The sequence below is a fragment of the Solea solea genome, chromosome 16 (assembly GCF_958295425.1).
Source record: "Solea solea chromosome 16, fSolSol10.1, whole genome shotgun sequence".
Lineage (NCBI taxonomy): Eukaryota > Metazoa > Chordata > Actinopteri > Pleuronectiformes > Soleidae > Solea > Solea solea.
Window position 1 is genome coordinate 26330729 of NC_081149.1, and position 19416 is coordinate 26350144.

At 42.5% G+C, this 19416-nt stretch overlaps 1 protein-coding gene across 1 annotated transcript; it reads left to right on the plus strand.

Moving 5' to 3' along the window:
* Positions 1-105: 105 nt before the first annotated feature.
* On the plus strand, positions 106-19284 carry cdc27 (cell division cycle 27). Its single transcript, XM_058653017.1, has 20 exons — positions 106-280; positions 4339-4414; positions 7059-7206; positions 7459-7584; positions 7682-7778; positions 7886-8032; positions 10594-10814; positions 11339-11438; positions 11545-11654; positions 11732-11831; positions 11912-12092; positions 12193-12365; positions 12460-12612; positions 12684-12764; positions 12889-13016; positions 15922-16039; positions 17001-17129; positions 17641-17715; positions 17823-17952; positions 18970-19284. The coding sequence occupies exons 1-20, from the start codon at positions 254-256 to the stop codon at positions 19059-19061; spliced, it is 2412 nt and encodes an 803-aa protein (XP_058509000.1). The 5' UTR covers positions 106-253; the 3' UTR covers positions 19062-19284.
* The last annotated feature ends 132 nt before the right edge of the window (positions 19285-19416 follow it).

Below are 19416 nucleotides of genomic sequence, written 5' to 3' on the forward strand. Positions count from 1 at the left end.
CTATCTTTTGTAAGTTTTTCTTTGTGCAATATCGGCTTTTTTTATAACACCACCAGGGGGCGCCTCTTTTCGTTTAGGCTCGTTTCTCTCCGGCCCGGCCCATCCTCGGTAATGTTCGGCTGAGTTCGGCTGCTAACGGTCGGTGTGTTCAAATCTTCGGCTGCGGCTCCTGTTGGAGACACAAGTAAAGAAAGAGCGGACAGAAAAGAAGGAAACCGACAACAGGAAGCGATAGACGGTGTCTCTCAGCGGAATGACGGTGCTGCAGGAACCTGTCCAGGTAAAAACACATTTTCAGCCCGTTGTCATGAGCACGGAGCTAAATGTTTAGGAAGCCGAGGCTGTCTTCTCCGGCCCGGCAACAGCGGCTCATCCAGCCCGCGGGTGAGAGCGTCGCCCGCCGCAGGCCTGAAGCCGCTCATAGCTGAGCTTTAGCTGAGGTTTAGCCGAGCTTTAGATTTTATTGGCGTTAAAGAAACGATGAGTTCACGGATGACTGATCTGTCGTGACGTTATCATTAGGCTTGTTCGCACGGTCGTGTCCGCTTGGTTTCAGTTCAACGGTCAAGCGGTCAGAATTAATTGAAAAATGTGTGAAGTTGACGTTTCTATCGGTGTAGCTTTAAAATGAAACCGGTCAGAACAGCTGTTCTCGGTCCCGTGGGACGTTGTGCTCCTGCTCATCACTTCGGCATAGATCCAACAAAGAAGCCGTGTTTAAATGTTCACATTAACAGCTCTGGTTCTGGTTGAAGCCAGAATGCTGGTGGAGGACATGATCAGTGCTAACAGTTAAAGTTTGTGTTTTTTAAATCTGTAATACAACGTGGGTGCGTTGAGTTTATGATCCTGACACTGCATTAGTTATTTTCTAGTTGGATCAGAAGCGACGACTTTTGTCGAGAAGCAGCAGCACAAAAGCAAGCGCTTACATTTATGTCATGAACGCTGCTAATGTCAAGATGCTAACAGTAGAGCTAAGTCTGTCTGAGTTTGAGCGGCTTCACTTTCCTCACATTTAGTCGTGAAGCTCGTATTGAATCATGGTGAAGCTCGTATTGAATCATGGTGAAGCTCGTAGTGAATCATGGTGAAAACAACAAGCTTCATCCACTTCAACACGACAACATTCACTACACACCAGCTAGTTAGCTTTTTGTTGCTAACGTTAGCAAACGTCAGACAGCACCCGGTTAGCTTCACGGTAAAACATCAGCTGATTGGCTGCCATGTTAACCAGACCAGGCCGCTTTATTTTTCAGACTGTTTGGACGGTAGTATGACGTCACAAGCAGGCCAGAAATAAACAGTGATGAAGTGACGTTACGCAGCACGTTCCTCCTAAACATAACTCTAAATTGACCTGTAGGTGTTAGTGTGAATGTCTCTGTGTCTCTGTGATGGACTGATCTGTCCAGACTGATGTCAGACCTAGACATCAGTCAGACCTATGTCAACTATGTCAACTAGGATCAGCACAAGGGCCCCCTGTGACTGTGAAGTGGTAGAAGATGAATGAGTGAATGAAAGGTCATCAGAGTCAGATTACTGAAAAAGACTGAATATTAAACTATAGGGTACAAACACATTAAAACTGTTGGTAAACAAGGCAATTAGAGACATGTGTGAATAGTACTGAAAAAAGTGTCATGATTGGTCCAGGAGATAGTCCTCGGCAGCTGTGACTCAGCTAATTATCCTTGAATGTATTTTTGGAAAGTTTGTGTCCGTTTTGACGGATAAATGCACAATTTCAGGCCAATTTAAAAACAACTTAATGGACAGAAATGCCCTCAGTTCTCTCCAGTTTTGTTGATGGATAAGCGATAAATGAACGTGAATCTCCTTTAGGGCTGAACGATATATCGTTATCGTATCGATATCTAGATATGAACATTCAAGATATTCATATCGCAAAAGCAACGATATAAACAATATAGATTTCCCCCGCGCTCGCCCTACATGTACATTTCTGGCACAATAAACTTCATTTTTACGATTGCCCTTGAATGCACCACTGCGGCCAGCCAACCACAAACCTTATTTCATGCTTGCTGTGGATCGACAGCTGAAGCCAACCAATGACAAACATAGGAGGGCGGGAGGGAGACGGACACTGAGACGCGCACATACACACACGACATACACAGCGGGAAAGAAAGTGACATGAGCGCGGAAGATAACGCGGCCGGTGGCGATTTTGTGCCAAAACATAAATCATTCTCCATTATTTGGAGGTATTTTGGATTTAAAAAGGATGATGTCAACCAGAGCGAGGTGTTGTGCAGGTCGTGCTTGGCAAACATTGCGACGAAGCAAGGTAGCACAACAAACATGTTTCACCACCTGAAACAACACCATCGCGTGCTGCACGAAGAGTGTATTACAATGGGAGAAACACCGGGGACTTCTCAGTCATCCCAAAAGAAGCCCAAGCAAAGTGTGTTTACTGATGCGTTCAGTAGCGTTACACCGTATGAGTCGACGTCCACCGGACATAAAGACGTTACAGAAGCTATAACATCAGACTTTGCAAAAGACATGGTACCCGTGTACACAGTCTCACAGTGAGTTCTCATCAATAAAACTGCACTTTCCATGTGGAAAGTTTCCACAGTCTTTTGTATTATGATGTTTTTATTTTTCTGAAAAATGCTTAGTTTTCACCGAACCCGTAGTCATATCGTATCATATCGATATCGAGATATCTGACATGAATATCGAGATATGAAATTTTGTCCATATCGTTCAGCCCTAATCTCCTTCACCAATGACTCCAATGTGCTTCCTCTTCAGGTGCTCATGCAGTGATGTTGTTCTGCTGTGCCATGCCAGATCAGATGTGCACATTTTGCACCTAACGCTGTTCTTTTAAGGTTCATATAAAGTGCTCCCATACTTTAAACATTTTTCTCTCTGCTAATGTTGTTCTCTGCCATTTTTTCAAACGCTTCTTCCAGAATCACGTTACGTGAGGTACACAAGGCGTGGCATTGGTTCTCTTCTTCTTGTTGTACGGTGGTCGTATCCAGCTTGATGGCGCTTACTGCCACGACTTTGGTTGGCTTACTGCCCTACATTAGGGGTAGCAACTGTGTGTGAAATAACAAAGACCCAACTAACTAACTAACTAGATTTAATGGATTAGTTGTTGCAGCCCTGAATACTGCATTACCAATGGTGTAGGTTTGGTTACTGGTAGACTGGCTGGGACACTGTGCCGCTGCGCTGTGATGCGTTCACTGATGCTTGTAAAATCCACTCACTTTTCCTCCCACTCCTCTCTCACAGCAACATGTCTCCATTGATACTTGGAGAACGCCAGATTGTTCTTACCAATATTAGACACTGTGGGCACACACAATGTGTGCGTAACCCTAACCTACAGCTGAACAGAAACATGGCTGCAAGTTGGAGAGGAGGCGGAGAGCGCACAGGTCATGTGATGTTCTCAGTGTCCCAACTAGGGCTGAACAATATACCGGTAGTAAGAGTTATACTGGTATATTTTTGACAGAGATATGTAGTTGAGACAATATTGCCATACCAGTATATTATATATTATTTTTATGTTGCCTTGCGAACACTGTGTAATAAAGACTGCTTCTCTCTGAGCCTACTAGCCTAGTTCAGCTGCTCAGCCAACTTGCTATGACTTTGATTTGTCACAAAGCTTAAGTGATGTACATGTGAGTTTCATTCTGTGTAATTTCTTCAACATAATGTGTAATTCTGCTGTATCAAGTTTTTAATTCAGAGTTGTAGTATAAGATATAAAAATAAATGAATCCTTTATCAGTCCTGCAGGGGGAAATGTTTTCTCTGCATTTAACTCATCCTCTACTAGAAACCTTCCTAGAATTAGCAGCAGGCAGCCATTGAGCAGCGCCCGGGGAGCGATGGGGGTTGGGTGCCTTGCTCAGGGGCAGCCTGAACCTCAGTCATGATATCCTGAGGCTTTATGTTTTGTCAAACCAGCTCAAGCAGAGAAAGCCTCGATCTGTTAAACAGGCTTTGTAGACCTTTGACCTTCAGTCCACAAAACAGGTTCAATGTCAGGCAATGTAGTGGCCCTGTCTGTCTGTTTTTGTGCACTTGCCAGTATGACCAACAGAGGCCGACAGTGGCTTGTTGCGTGAGTGGGGTGAAGAGTGTCATCTCTGATTGCCTTGTTACCATGGTTTATAGTGAATATTTATTTATAGTGTTTTGATGAATACACAGAGAGAACAGTGAATCATTGGCTGATTCAGGTAACAAGCCTGAAACTGAACAGTCCACCTTCTGCTCTGATCTATTTCTCTTTCATCATCACTCTGAAATGTGATTTACTTGCAGGCTGCAGTGTGGCAGGCTCTGAACCACTACGCCTACCTGGACGCTGTTTTTCTCGCAGAGCGACTCTACGCTGAAGGTAACGTGTGTGTGTGTGTGTGTGTGTGTGCGCGTGTGCGCGCGAGAGCGAGCAGTCACAGGTTGGTCTTTTTATCCTATAAATACTGTTCTTCAGAAAAATAGAAGAGACAGTAAATATGTTATTACTCCAGACTGGTGTTACCTTCACTTTATGTCATTTAAGGTATTTTTCTGAAATTTCTGCATCAGGAAATGCACTCGGGTGAATAAGAAACTAAAGATTAATTTTGATGCAAAGATTTGCACAGTAGCTGGAATGTAGCACACTGTGGCAGCAAAGGCAGTGCTCTGCTAATTTAAAGGGGACATATTATACCCTATTTCCCCCATTAAAATAGTTCCCTGGTGTCCTAATGAACATGTCAGTGACATGCTTTGGTCAAAATACCATAAGGATGAAGAATCATAGTAGTTCAATAACCCTGCTAAACCCGCCCCTTTCAGAACGCTCGGTTTTCGTGCAAGGTCCCTTTATATGCAAATGAGACACAGGCAAACACACACCCACTTCTTCCAGGGGGTTTCTGATTTGTCCTCTTTACAGCTCTATTCGTCTCCCCCTCCCTCCACTAGCTCTCTGACAATATCAACATGTCAGCGAGAGTGCCGTCACAGGAAGAGACGTCCTACATAAGGATCGAGCCGAACACTGTCCAACTGTAAATCAGTTAAACAGTTAAACTGTATGTTGCTGTAACAGATCGTGTGTTCGTGTGTTCGCACCACTTCACATCATACTGCAAACAGCGGTCGCCGCATTTAGTCAGGGGACGTATTTCACCGACGTACAAACACACACATTGTTAAGAAAAGATCACATAGAGCTCATAACTGACCATTCTGACACGTCCTAATTAAACATATTTGTTCAGTACGTCCTCCATGACCGGAGCACAGACTCAGTCTGATACAATCACATAAAGCAGCTGTTTATGCAGCTCGCCGCTGACGATCAGCGGTGCTGCACTCTCTGTGCAGCGGTGCTACACTCTCTGTGTCACCGATAGCCTAAACTGCCGCTGGCGATCAGCTGATCGCCACCGCTGATCGCCAGCGGCGCGCTGAATAAACTGTATGTTGCTGTATCAGACCGGAGACCTCACCACCGCTGACCAGCTCCGGTGCTCCGGCGAGCTGGCGATCAGCGGTGGCGATCACCGTGTAACGCGCCACCGCTGATCGCCAGCGGCGCGCTGAATAAACTGTATGTTGCTGTATCAGACCGGAGACTGTGCTCCGGAGACCTCACCACCGCTGACCACCTCCGGTGCTCCGGCGAGCTGGCGATCACCGTGTAACGCGCCACCGCTGTATCAGACAGTCTCCGGTCTGATACAGCAACATACAGTTTATTCAGCGCGCCGCTGCCGATCAGCGATCGCCAGCGGCAGTTTAGGCTATCGGTGACACAGAGAGTGTAGCACCGCTGCACAGAGAGTGCAGCACCGCTGATCGTCAGCGGCGAGATGCATAAACAGCTGCTTTATGTGATTGTATCAGACTGAGTCTGTGCTCCGGTCATGGAGGACGTACTGAACAAATATGTTTAATTAGGACGTGTCAGAATGGTCAGTTATGAGCTCTATGTGATCTTTTCTTAACAATTTGTGTGTTTGTACGTCGGTGAAATACGTCCCCTGACTAAATACGGCAACCGCTGGCCGCAGTCTGATGTGAAGTGGTGCGAACACACGAACACACGATTGCTGACTTTATCCGGCACATTAGCTTCATATATAAAATCCTCTGTAAAACACTGTGCTCCACTGTGCAGCCACCAACAGCACACTTGTCCCGCCACGTTGACATAATACCGCTCTTCCTCCCTCGCCTGCACTCTGGCAGGAACAAGGTGGAGCTAAGGTGGAGCTTGCGAAGTAAACGTACTGGTGGGGCGGTAACATTCGCGGTGAAATGCGCATGCTGACGTCATAAGCGCAGGGAATTCAACATCGAGCGTTTTATCGCCTATACTTACACTAAGCGGAACCACGAAAACATGACTGAGTATTGTTTTTCCACACTTTGGCGACTGGTAGGGCCCCCAGAGTCCCAAATATCAGTATTAAAATGGTTAAAAAGTTGATTTTGCATAATATGTCCCCTTTAACATTTGTTAAAAAGTGTTGATCCTATTTCTTGTAGGAGATGTACTGTATCACATGTTGCACAACAGTGGAACAGAAAGCCTTGCTCAAAGTTATTATATATATGTATAGTAAGGCTGAAGGATTTTGAATAAATATCTAATTGCGGTTATTTTGACTGAAATTGCGATTTATCTATGATTTGCGATATAAGAGGGAATGGTCAATTTTACATAATTGTAATATTAAAAAAAAACCATTATAACTGTGGGTTAGGGTTAGGGTTAGGGTTAATATAACTGTGTATGCAAAGATGTTTTCTCCTGTGTGTAGAAAATGATTTGTCGGTCAGGACAATATTTCATCTAAAAAAATGTATTTGTTTTTATACACATTTTGGCTTGAAATGTTTTTTTTTTTCACTAAGTCATGTTGCGATATTATTGACATTTTGATTAATTGTTAGCCCTACTTAGGATTGTCAAGCATAGTCAATATGGCGTCTAATTATGTATGTATGTATGTATGTATGTATATGGTTGATCTGTCTGTCAGTGAGGTCAGAGGACGCCCTCTACCTGTTGGCTACGTGTTACTACCGCTCAGGGAAGCCATACAAAGCTTATCGACTACTGAAGGCACACAGCTACTCCACACCACAGGTTCGATTCCTGTTGGCCAAGTGCTGCGTGGAATTGAGCAAGTAAGTAAAGCCACATATACGCCAACACACGCCACCATATACGCCAACACACGCCACCATATACGCCAACACACGCCACAATATACGCCAACACACGCCACCATATACGCCAACACACACCACCATATACGCCAACACACGCCACAATATATGCCAACACATGCCAAAATATACGCTAACACGCCAAGCTATACGCCAACACATGCCACAATATACGCCACAATATACTGACCACACCTGTCTGTCTCTCAGGCTCGCTGAAGGAGAACAGGTTCTGATTGGTGGAGTGCTGAACAAACAGAAGAGTCAGGATGACATCATCACTGAATTTGGAGACTCTGCATCTTTCACTTTGTCGCTACTGGGACACATTTACTGGTAATGATGTCACACCTGTCTGTGTCTCTGTTAATTGTGTCACGCCTGTCTGTGTCTCTGTTAATGACGTCACCTGTCTGTGTCTCTCTCTGAGTAGTAAGACAGATCGTGTTGCTAAAGGTGCAGAGTGTTTTCAGAGAAGTTCAACTCTCAACCCGTTCCTCTGGTCACCTTTCCAAAATCTCTGTCACCTAGGTAATGAAATCACAAACACCTGAGTGCTTGATCATGTGATCGTCATGTTGTGATCATGTGATGTCATCATGTGATGTCATCATATGTTGTTCTGTCTATGTTTCCTGGAGACAAACCAGATCCAGATCAGGTTTTCAGGTTGTCATCCCCACAGAACCCTTCTATGGCCCCGCCCCCTCCATCTGTCAGCCCTGCCCAGAACCCCTCCCATCGCTTGGACACCGCCTTAATGGAGACGCCGCAGGACACACTGGTACACGGAAACAAACATTAGAGGTGTCACGATCTTAATATCGATGAAAACGATTGTCACAATCGAGGATTTAAAAAACGTAATGCTAATTAGATGGTCTTTTATTAGTCCCGCCCCCACAGTGAGGACATTTACAGTTCAAATGTAGCGAGAGCCACATACACCCTCTCTGATTGCTAACAGTTTCCAAAGTGTAGCCTAGGATTGTTTTATTGGAACAGATCAGGAGCAGTTTCATGCAAGTGTGTGTGGCACAGAAACAATACGGGGAGGATGTCGATTATGGGGTGTGTGATCACGCACGCACACACCTGCAGTTCATAAACATGATGTTTTATGAGGATACTGACAGAGAGAAGTAATGTCCGAAGTCCGTTTGAGACATTTTTCAGTTATTTCTGTCGTGTTAAATCCTGTTGGAGAGACAGAACATCGTCCTTTCCTTAAGTCAACGATGTAACCCTAACCCTTTGTATCATGTCATGTGACCTTATGACCTTATTCATCATTCATGTGACCGTATGACCTCATTCATCAGTCGTGACCGTATGACCTCATTCACCATTCATGTGACCTTATGACCTCATTCATCATTCATGTGACCTTCTGACCTCATTCATGTGACTATGACTTCATTCATGTGACCTTCTGACCTCATTCATCAGTCGTGACCGTATGACGTCATTCATCATTCATGTGACCTTATGAACTCATTCATCATTCATGTAACCTTATGACCTCATTCAGCATTCATGTGACCTTCTGACCTCATTCATCATTCATGTGACCTTCTGACCTCATTCATCATTCATGTGACCTTCTGACCTCATTCATCAGTCATGACTGTATGACCTCATTCATCAAGCATGTGACCTTCTGACCTCATTCTTCAGTCATGTGACTGTATGACCTCATTCTTCAGTCATGTGACTGTATGACCTCATTCATCAGTCATGTGACCGTATGACCTCATTCATCATTCATGTGACTGTATGACCTCATTCATCATTCATGTGACCTTATGACCTCATTCATCATTCATGTGACCTTATGACCTCATTCATCATTCATGTGACCTTCTGACCTCTTTCATCATTCATGTGACTATGACTTCATTCATGTGACTGTATGTCCTCATTCATCAGTCATGTGACCTTCTGACCTCATTCTTCAGTCATGTGACTGTATGACCTCATTCATCAGTCATGTGACCGTATGACCTCATTCATCAGTCATGTGACCGTATGACCTCATTCATCAGTCATGTGACCTTATGACTTCATTCATGTGACGTATGACCTCATTCATCATTCATGTGACCGTATGACCTCATTCATCATTCATGTAACCTCATTCATGTGACTGTATGACCTTATGACCTCATTCATCAGTCATGTGACCGTATGACCTCATTCATCAGTCATGTGACCTTATGACCTTATTCATCAGTCATGTGACTGATACATGGCATGCAAGTGTGTGTGTGTGTGTGTGTGCGCGTGCGCGCGCGCACACTGCCTGGCCAAAAAAAAGTCGCCACCTGGATATAACTAAGCAAATTGGTAAGGGGTTGCTGCAGTTGGTCAGGTCTCGGTTCAGCAACATTATGTGCCCAAAGAATGAGGTAAGCTGACTACCTGAATATAATGAATGACCAGATTATTCCATCAATGCATTTTTTTTCTTCCCTGATGACATGGGCATATTCCAAGATGACAATGCCAGGATTCATCAGGCTCAAATTGTGAAAGAGTGGTTCAGGGAGCATGAGACATCATTTTCACACATGGATTGGCCACCACAGAGTCCAGACCTTAACCCCATTGAGAATCTTTGGGATGTACTGGAGAAGGCTTTGCTCAGTGGCCCGACTCTCCCATCATCAATACAAGATCTTGATGAAAAATGAATGCAACACTGGATGGAAATAAATCTTGTGACATTGCAGTAGCTTATGGAAACAATGCCACAGTGAATGAGTGCCGTAATCAAAGCTAAAGGCGGTACAACGATTGTTTTTCAGGTGGCGACTTTTTTTTTTGGCCAGGCAGTGTATATGTGTGTATATATGTATATACACATATACACACATACATACAGTATATAAAAAAGCAGGACACGCCATATTAAATGACAGTGACAGCTACAGCGCAAACAGTGAGGACAACTTGCGCTCGCAAGTGTGTGTGTGTGTGTGTTAATATTCAAATATATTCTAATATTTTCCAGGTCATTATATATCCGTTCAAACTTATTTAGGGAAAAAGTGACTGCTCTAATATCAGCTGAGCCTCTTCAGCATGAAACCTCAACCGGTAAGATAATTAGCTAATGTTCATAATCTGACTAGTCAGCTGGGTGTTACAGTAGTCAATGACTAGTCATTAGAAATGTGAATTAAAATATTAAATGGGTTCTTATGACATAAACACAATGATCCTAGATTAAAGAGATGAGTCTAAAAACCACAGACCAAGGATTTGGAGAATCGTGACACCTCCTAGAAAACTTTTTTTCTGTGTTTGTGTGTGGTGTTAATCTGAGTCTTTTTTTGTTTCCAGGAGTTAAATCGTTTGAATTTAGAATCTTCTAATGGAAAGTTGACGTCTGATTTGTCGGTTTCCTACATTGACTCCTCCCTTATCTCCCCGGAGACTGGCTCTCTTCTGGGAAACACTGTTTCCATGGCATCAGCTGGCTCCCTATTGGCTAAACAAAATAAACCCAAAAGTGGGAGGAGTTTATTGGGAGGACCTGCTGCCCTGAGCCCACTAACACCCAGGTGAGGTTTTCTGACTATGTGTGAATGAGTGAACACCAAAGCCGTGTCTAAATCCACGGTCTGGATCCTCCTAAATGTGGATTTGTCGTCTGGATGTTGTCAAAATGCGTCACAGCACCACAACGTAGGTGTGTCCCACCTGTCACATGATGTTTGCCCGTTCTTAAAGGACAGTGGTGTTTCCTTTGCAAGCATTTTTTTTGAGAACAGACATGATGGAGCTGAGATAATTGTAAATCAAATACAAATGCAAGAAAATAAAAGAATAAACTTTTGAAATGTTTATCATTTTAAGTACTTCAGTTCACTCTTCATGTTATATATTTACACAGTTTAATTCTGATACCAGCGTAACTGTGATTCAGGGTTTGGGCTGTGGAGGGCAGTGTTTAAACTCTGTGTACATAGGTTAGGGTTTGTGGTCGGTCTCGGTGTTGTGTGGATTGGACTGACTTCTGTCTCAGACTCTGGATTGACACACAGTTCATGTAGAATTCTAACTGTGTGTATGTGTATGTGTGTAGTTTTGGAATCCTGCCTTTGGAGCCTAGCCCTGGAGAGCCCACATATCTACAGAACTTCTCAACTACCATGGAAACACAGACCACAGCACCTAGCAAGAAGGTACAGGAAGCCACGCCCCACATTTATCTCTATCTGCCTGTCTCTAGGACCAGTCAGTTAAAGTCTAACTGTCTCACTTCACCTCACTTGACCGTCTGTCTCACAGTCTGTCTCCAGGATCAGTCAGTCAAAATCTGTCTTCAGTCAGAGTGGAAACGGTAGAGATGTTCTTCCCATTCCCTTCAACCAATCACAGAGCTCTGTGCCTCACACCAGGTAACTGCACTGACCAGTCACAGAGCCTCAGTTGTCGGTGTGTGTGTTTGACCACCTGTCTGTCTCCTGTCTCTCAGTGGCTCCCCTCAGGTCCTTAGTCCCAGTCTGTCTGCTCCTACAAATGTTCAGCCCAGAAGAAGCTCCAGACTCTTCACTAGTGCCAGCTCCACGGCCAAGGTACACTCAGACCTGATTTTTACTGTTGGTGTTTTCACACAGTACTGCACTGATCCATGTCTCTCTGTCTCCCTCTGCAGGAGAACAGTAAGAAGTTAAAGATGAAATTTCCCACAAAGATCCCAAACAGGAAAACCAAATGTAAATCAGCAAAGACGTCGAACAGCAACAACCTGAATGAGAGTCTCGACATCCTGAGGCTGGACCCAGGTCTGAGTCTGCAAGACACCAAGGTGCCACAGTACCAGAGAGCTGCCGCAGGTACACACACACACACACACACACACACACACACCTGTACCACTCAACAGGAAGTTATTCAGATCTGTGTGTGTGTGTGTGTGTGTGTGTGTACACACAGACAGTGTGATGGCGTTGTTACGGGAGCTGGGCCGTGGTTACCAGGCGCTGTGTTCCTACAACTGCAGGGAGGCCATCAACATCCTGAGCTCGCTGCCTCCACAGCACTACAGCACTGGCTGGGTCCTCACACACATCGGCAGAGCCTACTTTGAACTGGCCGAGTACACACAGGTAACACACACACACCTGACACGCGCACACACACACACACACACACGTAACATACACACACACACAGGTGATGTGTGTGGTGATGTCATTGTAGGCGGAGCGTCTGTTCAGTGAGGTGCGCAGGATGGAGTCGTACAGAGTTGAAGGGATGGAGATTTACTCGACGACGCTGTGGCACCTGCAGAAAGATGTTGCTCTGTCAGTTCTGTCCAAAGACCTGACAGACATGGACAAGAACTGTCCTGAGGTGAGACATGTTCACCTGTCTGATGGGTTAGGATCAGCTGTGTGTCTCTGATCACCTGTCTCTCTGTGCAGGCCTGGTGTGTTGCTGGTAACTGTTTCAGCCTACAGAGGGAGCATGACATTGCTATCAAATTCTTCCAGAGGGCCATCCAGGTGAGCAGTGTGGTTACCATTGTGATGAAGGCACCACTCAGCAATGAGCTTACCTGTGTGCACCTGTGCTGTGTGAGCTTACCTGTGCTGTATGAGCTTACCTGTGCACCTGTGTGTCTTTCAGGTGGACCCAGGCTTTGCGTACGCGTACACTCTGTTAGGTCATGAGTTTGTTCTGACTGAGGAGTTGGACCGAGCACTCGCCTGCTTTCGAAACGCCATTAGAGTCAACAACAGACACTACAATGCATGGTATGGTAACCATTACATGCTATGGTTTCATTAGCATGAGCCTGTAATGCTGCCACATTCTGATTTTTTTTAGTTATGTTTCCTTTGTTTGTGTTTAGCTATGCTAACAGTTATTTTTTCTTTGTTTGTGTTTAGCAATCCTAACAGTTTTGTTTTCTTTGTTTGTGTTTAGCTATAACAGTTGTTTTCCTCGTTTCTGTTTAGCTATAACAGTTACGTTTTGTTTGTGTTTAGCTATGATAACAGTTATGTTTTCTTTGTTTGTGTTTAGCTATGCTAACAGTTATGATTTCTTTGTTTGTGTTTAGCTATGATAACAGTTATATTTTCTTTGTGTTTATCTATAACAGTTATGTTTTCTTTATGTGTGTTTAGCTATGCTAAAAGTTATGTTTTCTTTGTTTGTGTTTAGCTATGCTAACAGTTATGTTTTCTTTGTTTGTGTTTAGCTATGCTAACAGTTATGTTTTCTTTGTTTGTGTTTAGCTATGCTAACAGTTATGTTTTCTTTGTTTGTGTTTAGCTATGCTAACAGTTATGTTTTATTTGTTTGTGTTTAGCTATAACCGTTATGTTTTCTTTGTTTGTGTTTTGCTATGCTAACAGTTATGTTTAATTTGTTTGTGTTTAGCTATCACAGTTATCTTTTCTTCGTTTGTGTTTAGCTATAACAGTTATGTTTTCTTCGTTTGTGTTTAGCTATAACAGTTATGTTTTCTTCGTTTGTGTTGAGCTATGCTAACAGTTATGTTTTCTTCGTTTGTGTTGAGCTATGCTAACAGTTATGTTTTCTTTGTGTTTAGCTATGATAACAGTTGTGTTTTCTTTGTTTGTGTTTAACTATGCTAACAGTAATGCCTTCTTTGTGTTTAGCTATGCTAACAGTTATGTTTTCTTTATTTGTGTTTAGCTATATTAACAGTTATGTTTTCTTTGTTTGTGTTTAGCTATCACAGTTATCTTTCCTTTGTTTGTGTTTAGCTATGCTAACAGTTATTTTTTCTTTGTTTGTGTTTAGCAATCCTAACAGTTTTGTTTTCTTTGTTTGTGTTTAGCTATAACAGTTGTTTTCCTCGTTTCTGTTTAGCTATAACAGTTACGTTTTGTTTGTGTTTAGCTATAACAGTTACGTTTTGTTTGTGTTTAGCTATGATAACAGTTATGTTTTCTTTGTTTGTGTTTAGCTATGCTAACAGTTATGATTTCTTTGTTTGTGTTTAGCTATGATAACAGTTATATTTTCTTTGTGTTTATCTATAACAGTTATGTTTTCTTTATGTGTGTTTAGCTATGCTAAAAGTTATGTTTTCTTTGTTTGTGTTTAGCTATGCTAACAGTTATGTTTTCTTTGTTTGTGTTTAGCTATGCTAACAGTTATGTTTTCTTTGTTTGTGTTTAGCTATGCTAACAGTTATGTTTTCTTTGTTTGTGTTTAGCTATGCTAACAGTTAGGTTTTCTTTGTGTTTAGCTATGCTAACAGTTATGTTTTATTTGTTTGTGTTTAGCTATAACCGTTATGTTTTCTTTGTTTGTGTTTTGCTATGCTAACAGTTATGTTTAATTTGTTTGTGTTTAGCTATCACAGTTATCTTTTCTTCGTTTGTGTTTAGCTATAACAGTTATGTTTTCTTCGTTTGTGTTTAGCTATAACAGTTATGTTTTCTTCGTTTGTGTTGAGCTATGCTAACAGTTATGTTTTCTTCGTTTGTGTTGAGCTATGCTAACAGTTATGTTTTCTTTGTGTTTAGCTATGATAACAGTTGTGTTTTCTTTGTTTGCGTTTAGCTATGCTAACAGTTATGTTTTCTTTATTTGTGTTTAGCTACATTAACAGTTATGTTTTCTTTGTTTGTGTTTAGGTATGCTAACAGTTATGTTTTCTTTGTTTGTGTTTAGCTATGCTAACAGTAATGCCTTCTTTGTGTTTAGCTATGCTAACAGTTATGTTTTCTTTCTTTGTGTTTAGCTATATTAACAGTTATGTTTTCTTTGTTTGTGTTTAGGTATGCTAACAGTTATGTTTTCTTTGTTTGTGTTTAGCTATGCTAACAGTTATGTTTTCTTTGTTTGTGTTTAGCTATGCTAACAGTTATGTTTTGTTTATGTTTAGCTATGCTAACAGTTATGTTTTCTTTGTTTGTGTTTAGCTATGCTAACAGTTATGTTTTCTTTGTTTGTGTTTAGCTATGCTAACAGTTATGTTTTGTTTATGTTTAGCTATGCTAACAGTTATGTTTTCTTTGTTTGTGTTTAGCTATGCTAACAGTTATGTTTTCTTTGTTTGTGTTTAGCTATGCCAACAGTTATGTTTTCTTTGTTTGTGTTCAGCTATGCTAACAGTTATGTTTTCTTTGTTTGTGTTTAGCTATGCTAACAGTTATGTTTTGTTTATGTTTAGCTATGCTAACAGTTATGTTTTCTTTGTTTGTGTTTAGCTATGCTAACAGTTATGTTTTCTTTGTTTGTGTTTAGCTATGCCAACAGTTATGTTTTCTTTGTTTGTGTTTAGCTATGCCAACAGTTATGTTTTCTTTGTTTGTGTTTAGCTATGCTAACAGTTATGTTTTCTTTGTTTGTGTTTAGCTATGCTAACAGTTATGTTTTCTTTGTTTGTGTTTAGCTATGCTAACAGTTATGTTTTCTTTGTTTGTGTTTAGCTATGCTAACAGTTATGTTTTCTTTGTTTAGCTATGATAACAGTTGTGTTTTCTTTGTGTGTGTTTAGCTATGATAACAGTTATGTTTTCTTTGTTTGTGTTTAGGTATGATAACAGTTGTTTTTGTTGTGTTTAGGTATGATAACAGTTGTTTTTTCTTTGTTTGTGTTTAGCTATGATAACAGTTATGTTTTCTTTGTTTGTGTTGAGCTATGCTAACAGTTGTGTTTTCTTTGTTTGTGTTTAGGTATGGTCTGGGAATGATATACTACAAACAGGAAAAGTTCAACTTGGCAGAAATCCACTTTAAGAAAGCTCTCAGCATCAACCCTCAGAGCTCAGTGCTGCTCTGCCATATTGGTGTGGTACGTTATCTGTCCACTTCCTGTTAACATTTAGCCTCGCCCCTTCTGTGTTAATATGTATTTCCCCCCATTATTTGTTATCATTAAATTAAATTAAATTAAATTAAATTAAATTAAATTAAATTAAATTAAATTAATCCTTTATCAGTCCTGCAGGGGAAATTCCTTTTCTGCATTTAACCCGTCCTCTACTAGAATCTTCCTTGATTTAGGAGCAGCAGCATTTGGGTAACATGCTCCCGTTACAAGCTAAGTTTCCTTTCCACTTGGCCATAGGCTGCCCAAGTAGCTTTGTGTTTCCATCATTGTTCAGTTAAGTACAGTTTGGAATGGTAAAGTCCTGGGTCAGGCTCGTGTTTCCACATAGAACAGTACTTTTACTCGGGAGGTGGAGTGTGGACTGTTGAATGACGGCAGTGTGAGAGCCGGGAATATGACGTCATCGTTTTCCTAAAGTATCGTTTTTTCTGTCTGCACGGAAACACAAGGCCAGCCCCTAAATGTGGGATTTCCTGGTCGTTTGATCACTCGCTTGATTGATCCGGTATTAAATATAATGAAATATGGCATCATATTTGTGTTAATGTGTGTATCGGTTTACACACGGTTATTGACGGTGTTGTGTGTGAATTATTTCAGGTCGATCAACTTCTGTGTTCAGTCTGTCAAAATGACCGACACCTCAGATTTTTCCATCATGGTAGAAAAATATCCGTCAGTGACACTTTTCTGTTGTGCAATCAGCTGACTGTTGTGGGTCTAGCTCCGCCCTGACTGTGCCATTACTCTGATACCCTAAGTGAAGGTTAACTGAAAAATGGATCAGCTGGGGCCAGTTATTTTGGTTCTGTTCCTAATGGAAACAAAAAAATACATAGCAAACATAACTGAACCGAAGTGAGTATGTATTGTAATGTGTGTGTGTGTGTGTGTGTATTGTAACGTGTGTGTGTGTGTGTAGGTGCAGCATGCTCTGAAGAAGTCAGATGCAGCGTTAGAGACTCTGAACAGAGCGATTGGCATTGATCCTAAAAATCCTCTCTGCAAGTTTCACCGAGCGTCCATTCTGTTCGCTAACGACAAGTACAAGGTAAGAGGGGAGGGGGTGGGGGCGGGGTCATAATGATACTTTATTATACTCATGAATAAACTGTGTGTGTGTGTATACATATAAATACACACATTTGTATTTAAACCCTAACCCTGTGTGTGTGTGTGTGTGTGTGTGTATATATATATATATATATATATATATATATATATATATATATATATATATGTATATGTGTGTGTGTATATATAAAATCTCTCTCTGTCCGTGTCTCTCTCACTCACACACTCTTTCTCCCTCACTCACTCACACACACTCTCCCTCACACACTCACACACTCTCTTTCTCTCTCTCTCTCTCTCTCTCTCACTCTCACTCTCACTCACACACACACTGTCCCTCTCTCTCACTCACTCTCTCTCTCTCTCTCTCTCTCTCTCTCTCTCTCTCTCTCTCTCTCTCACCCACACACTCTCCCTCCCTCTCTCTCACTCACTCTCCCTCTCTCACTGACTCACTCACACTCTGCCTCTCTCTCTCTCACTCTCAGGCAGCTCTTCAGGAATTGGACGAGTTGAAACAAATAGTTCCTAAAGAATCTCTCGTGTATTTCCTCATAGGAAAGGTAAGCTGATTCTCTGTGACCTTTGACCTAAGACCTCTCTCCCTCTGATGTCTGAGCCCCTGGTCAGCTGACTTTCCTCTGTGACTGCTTTGACTCTGCCCCCTCAGGTGTATAAGAAGTTGGGCCAGACTCACCTGGCTCTGATGAACTTCAGCTGGGCCATGGACCTGGATCCTAAAGGAGCCAACAACCAGATCAAAGAGGCCATCGACAAGAGATACCTGCCCGAGGATGAAGGTGACCCTAGAACATAATTACATTTATATTGTGTACTTACAAACATGAAGTGGTTTTTATGGTCAAAAAGGTCCTCGTCGCTACAAACGAGCCGATGTAAATTTTCGGACTGTCTTGTGATTGGCCAGTTACATGGAAGTGACGTCATTGGCACGTCAGCTCCCAGACCTGCAGCGCCCCCTCTGGAAAGGCAGATGCACCTCTAGCAATGATCAAAATATTGAGTAATGTCGTAATCCCTTACACATTTGATCTTGAGTCTGAGCCAGAGTCAGAAGACACTGTGACAGTGAAAGACTGCTGCAGGACGCCTGGAGCTTGGATAACGTTGTGGTTACCGAGATGATAAACACACATGCAAATGAAACACGAGCGTAGCCGGCTAATGCTAAACGACAGAACAAGCACACAAAGACAGTTATATACGTATTGTCGGCACTGCTCCTTCCTTTAGGTGAAGCTTGGTGCTGTGTCCTGCTTTATATTGAAGAAGAAGAAGAAGAACTACTCTCGTTGTAGCTGCTGAGCGTATCGGTTGTACGGAGCTCAGCAGCTACAACCAGAGTAGTTCTTCTTCTTTTACGGTTGAAAGTACGTCACCGGATGTGCCCGGACTAGGAGGCACTGCTGTTTAGAGGAGAGGTGAAATTCACCAGTGACGTAACTTGTCAACGGAAGTGCCGTTCTGCTTCGTAGAGCTCAGGAAAACAATCAAACCCTGCGCTCTCAGCAGTGGCTGAACTGATTGTTGACTTTTAGAACTTCATAAACGAGGTAATGACGCAGATACACACAAAAACTTCAGGCTCTGCCTCCACAGGTCTACTGCTGTTGCCTAGCAACAAAACCACAGCTGGCCTGTTGCAGTAAAAATCTTATCACGTAATGTAAAGACTATGTGGACTAAACATGTGCATGCAGTAACTGGATTTGACCACAGAGCCAGTAGATTTTATCACTTAATCTGACCTCACTCTCTCTCACACTTGTCTGTCTGTTTGTCTGTGGGCGGGTCAGCGGTGGAGTTGGACGACAGTCAGGACAGCAGCATCATGACGGACGCTGACGACACGCAGCTCCACACAGCAGAGAGTGATGAAGTACTTTAGCCACACCCATCTTGCTCAAGCCAAGCCCCGCCTCATGTTGTTTGGTTGGAGGACTGCTGTTGCTAGGCAACACTCTGAGACAGTCAGTTAACCTCCCCACCCCTTATCCTTTTAAAGAGACTGCTGCCTCCCTGAAGCCCGCCTTCTCTTCCTCTGACATTACTTTTTTTTTAAATTTTCTTTTATCATCATAATGGAAATGAATAAACATATGTAAACCCCGCCCCTAGCATCTGTGTACTTCCTGTTTACAGCAGTCAATCAGAGGAGTAGTGACAGACTCGGTCAGTACGGAAGCCCAGAGAGCTCAAAACAGCAAACATGCATGTGTGTGTGAGTGAGTGAGTGAGTTTCT

Coding starts and splice junctions, on each gene's coding strand:
- cdc27 (XM_058653017.1), top strand. CDS start 254: ATGACGGTGCTGCAGGAACCTGTCCAG. Junction 11,439..11,544: donor CCACAGCACCTAGCAAGAAG/GTACAGGAAGCC, acceptor TCTGTCTCACAG/TCTGTCTCCAGGATCAGTCA. Junction 16,040..17,000: donor TGCTCTGCCATATTGGTGTG/GTACGTTATCTG, acceptor GTGTGTGTGTAG/GTGCAGCATGCTCTGAAGAA.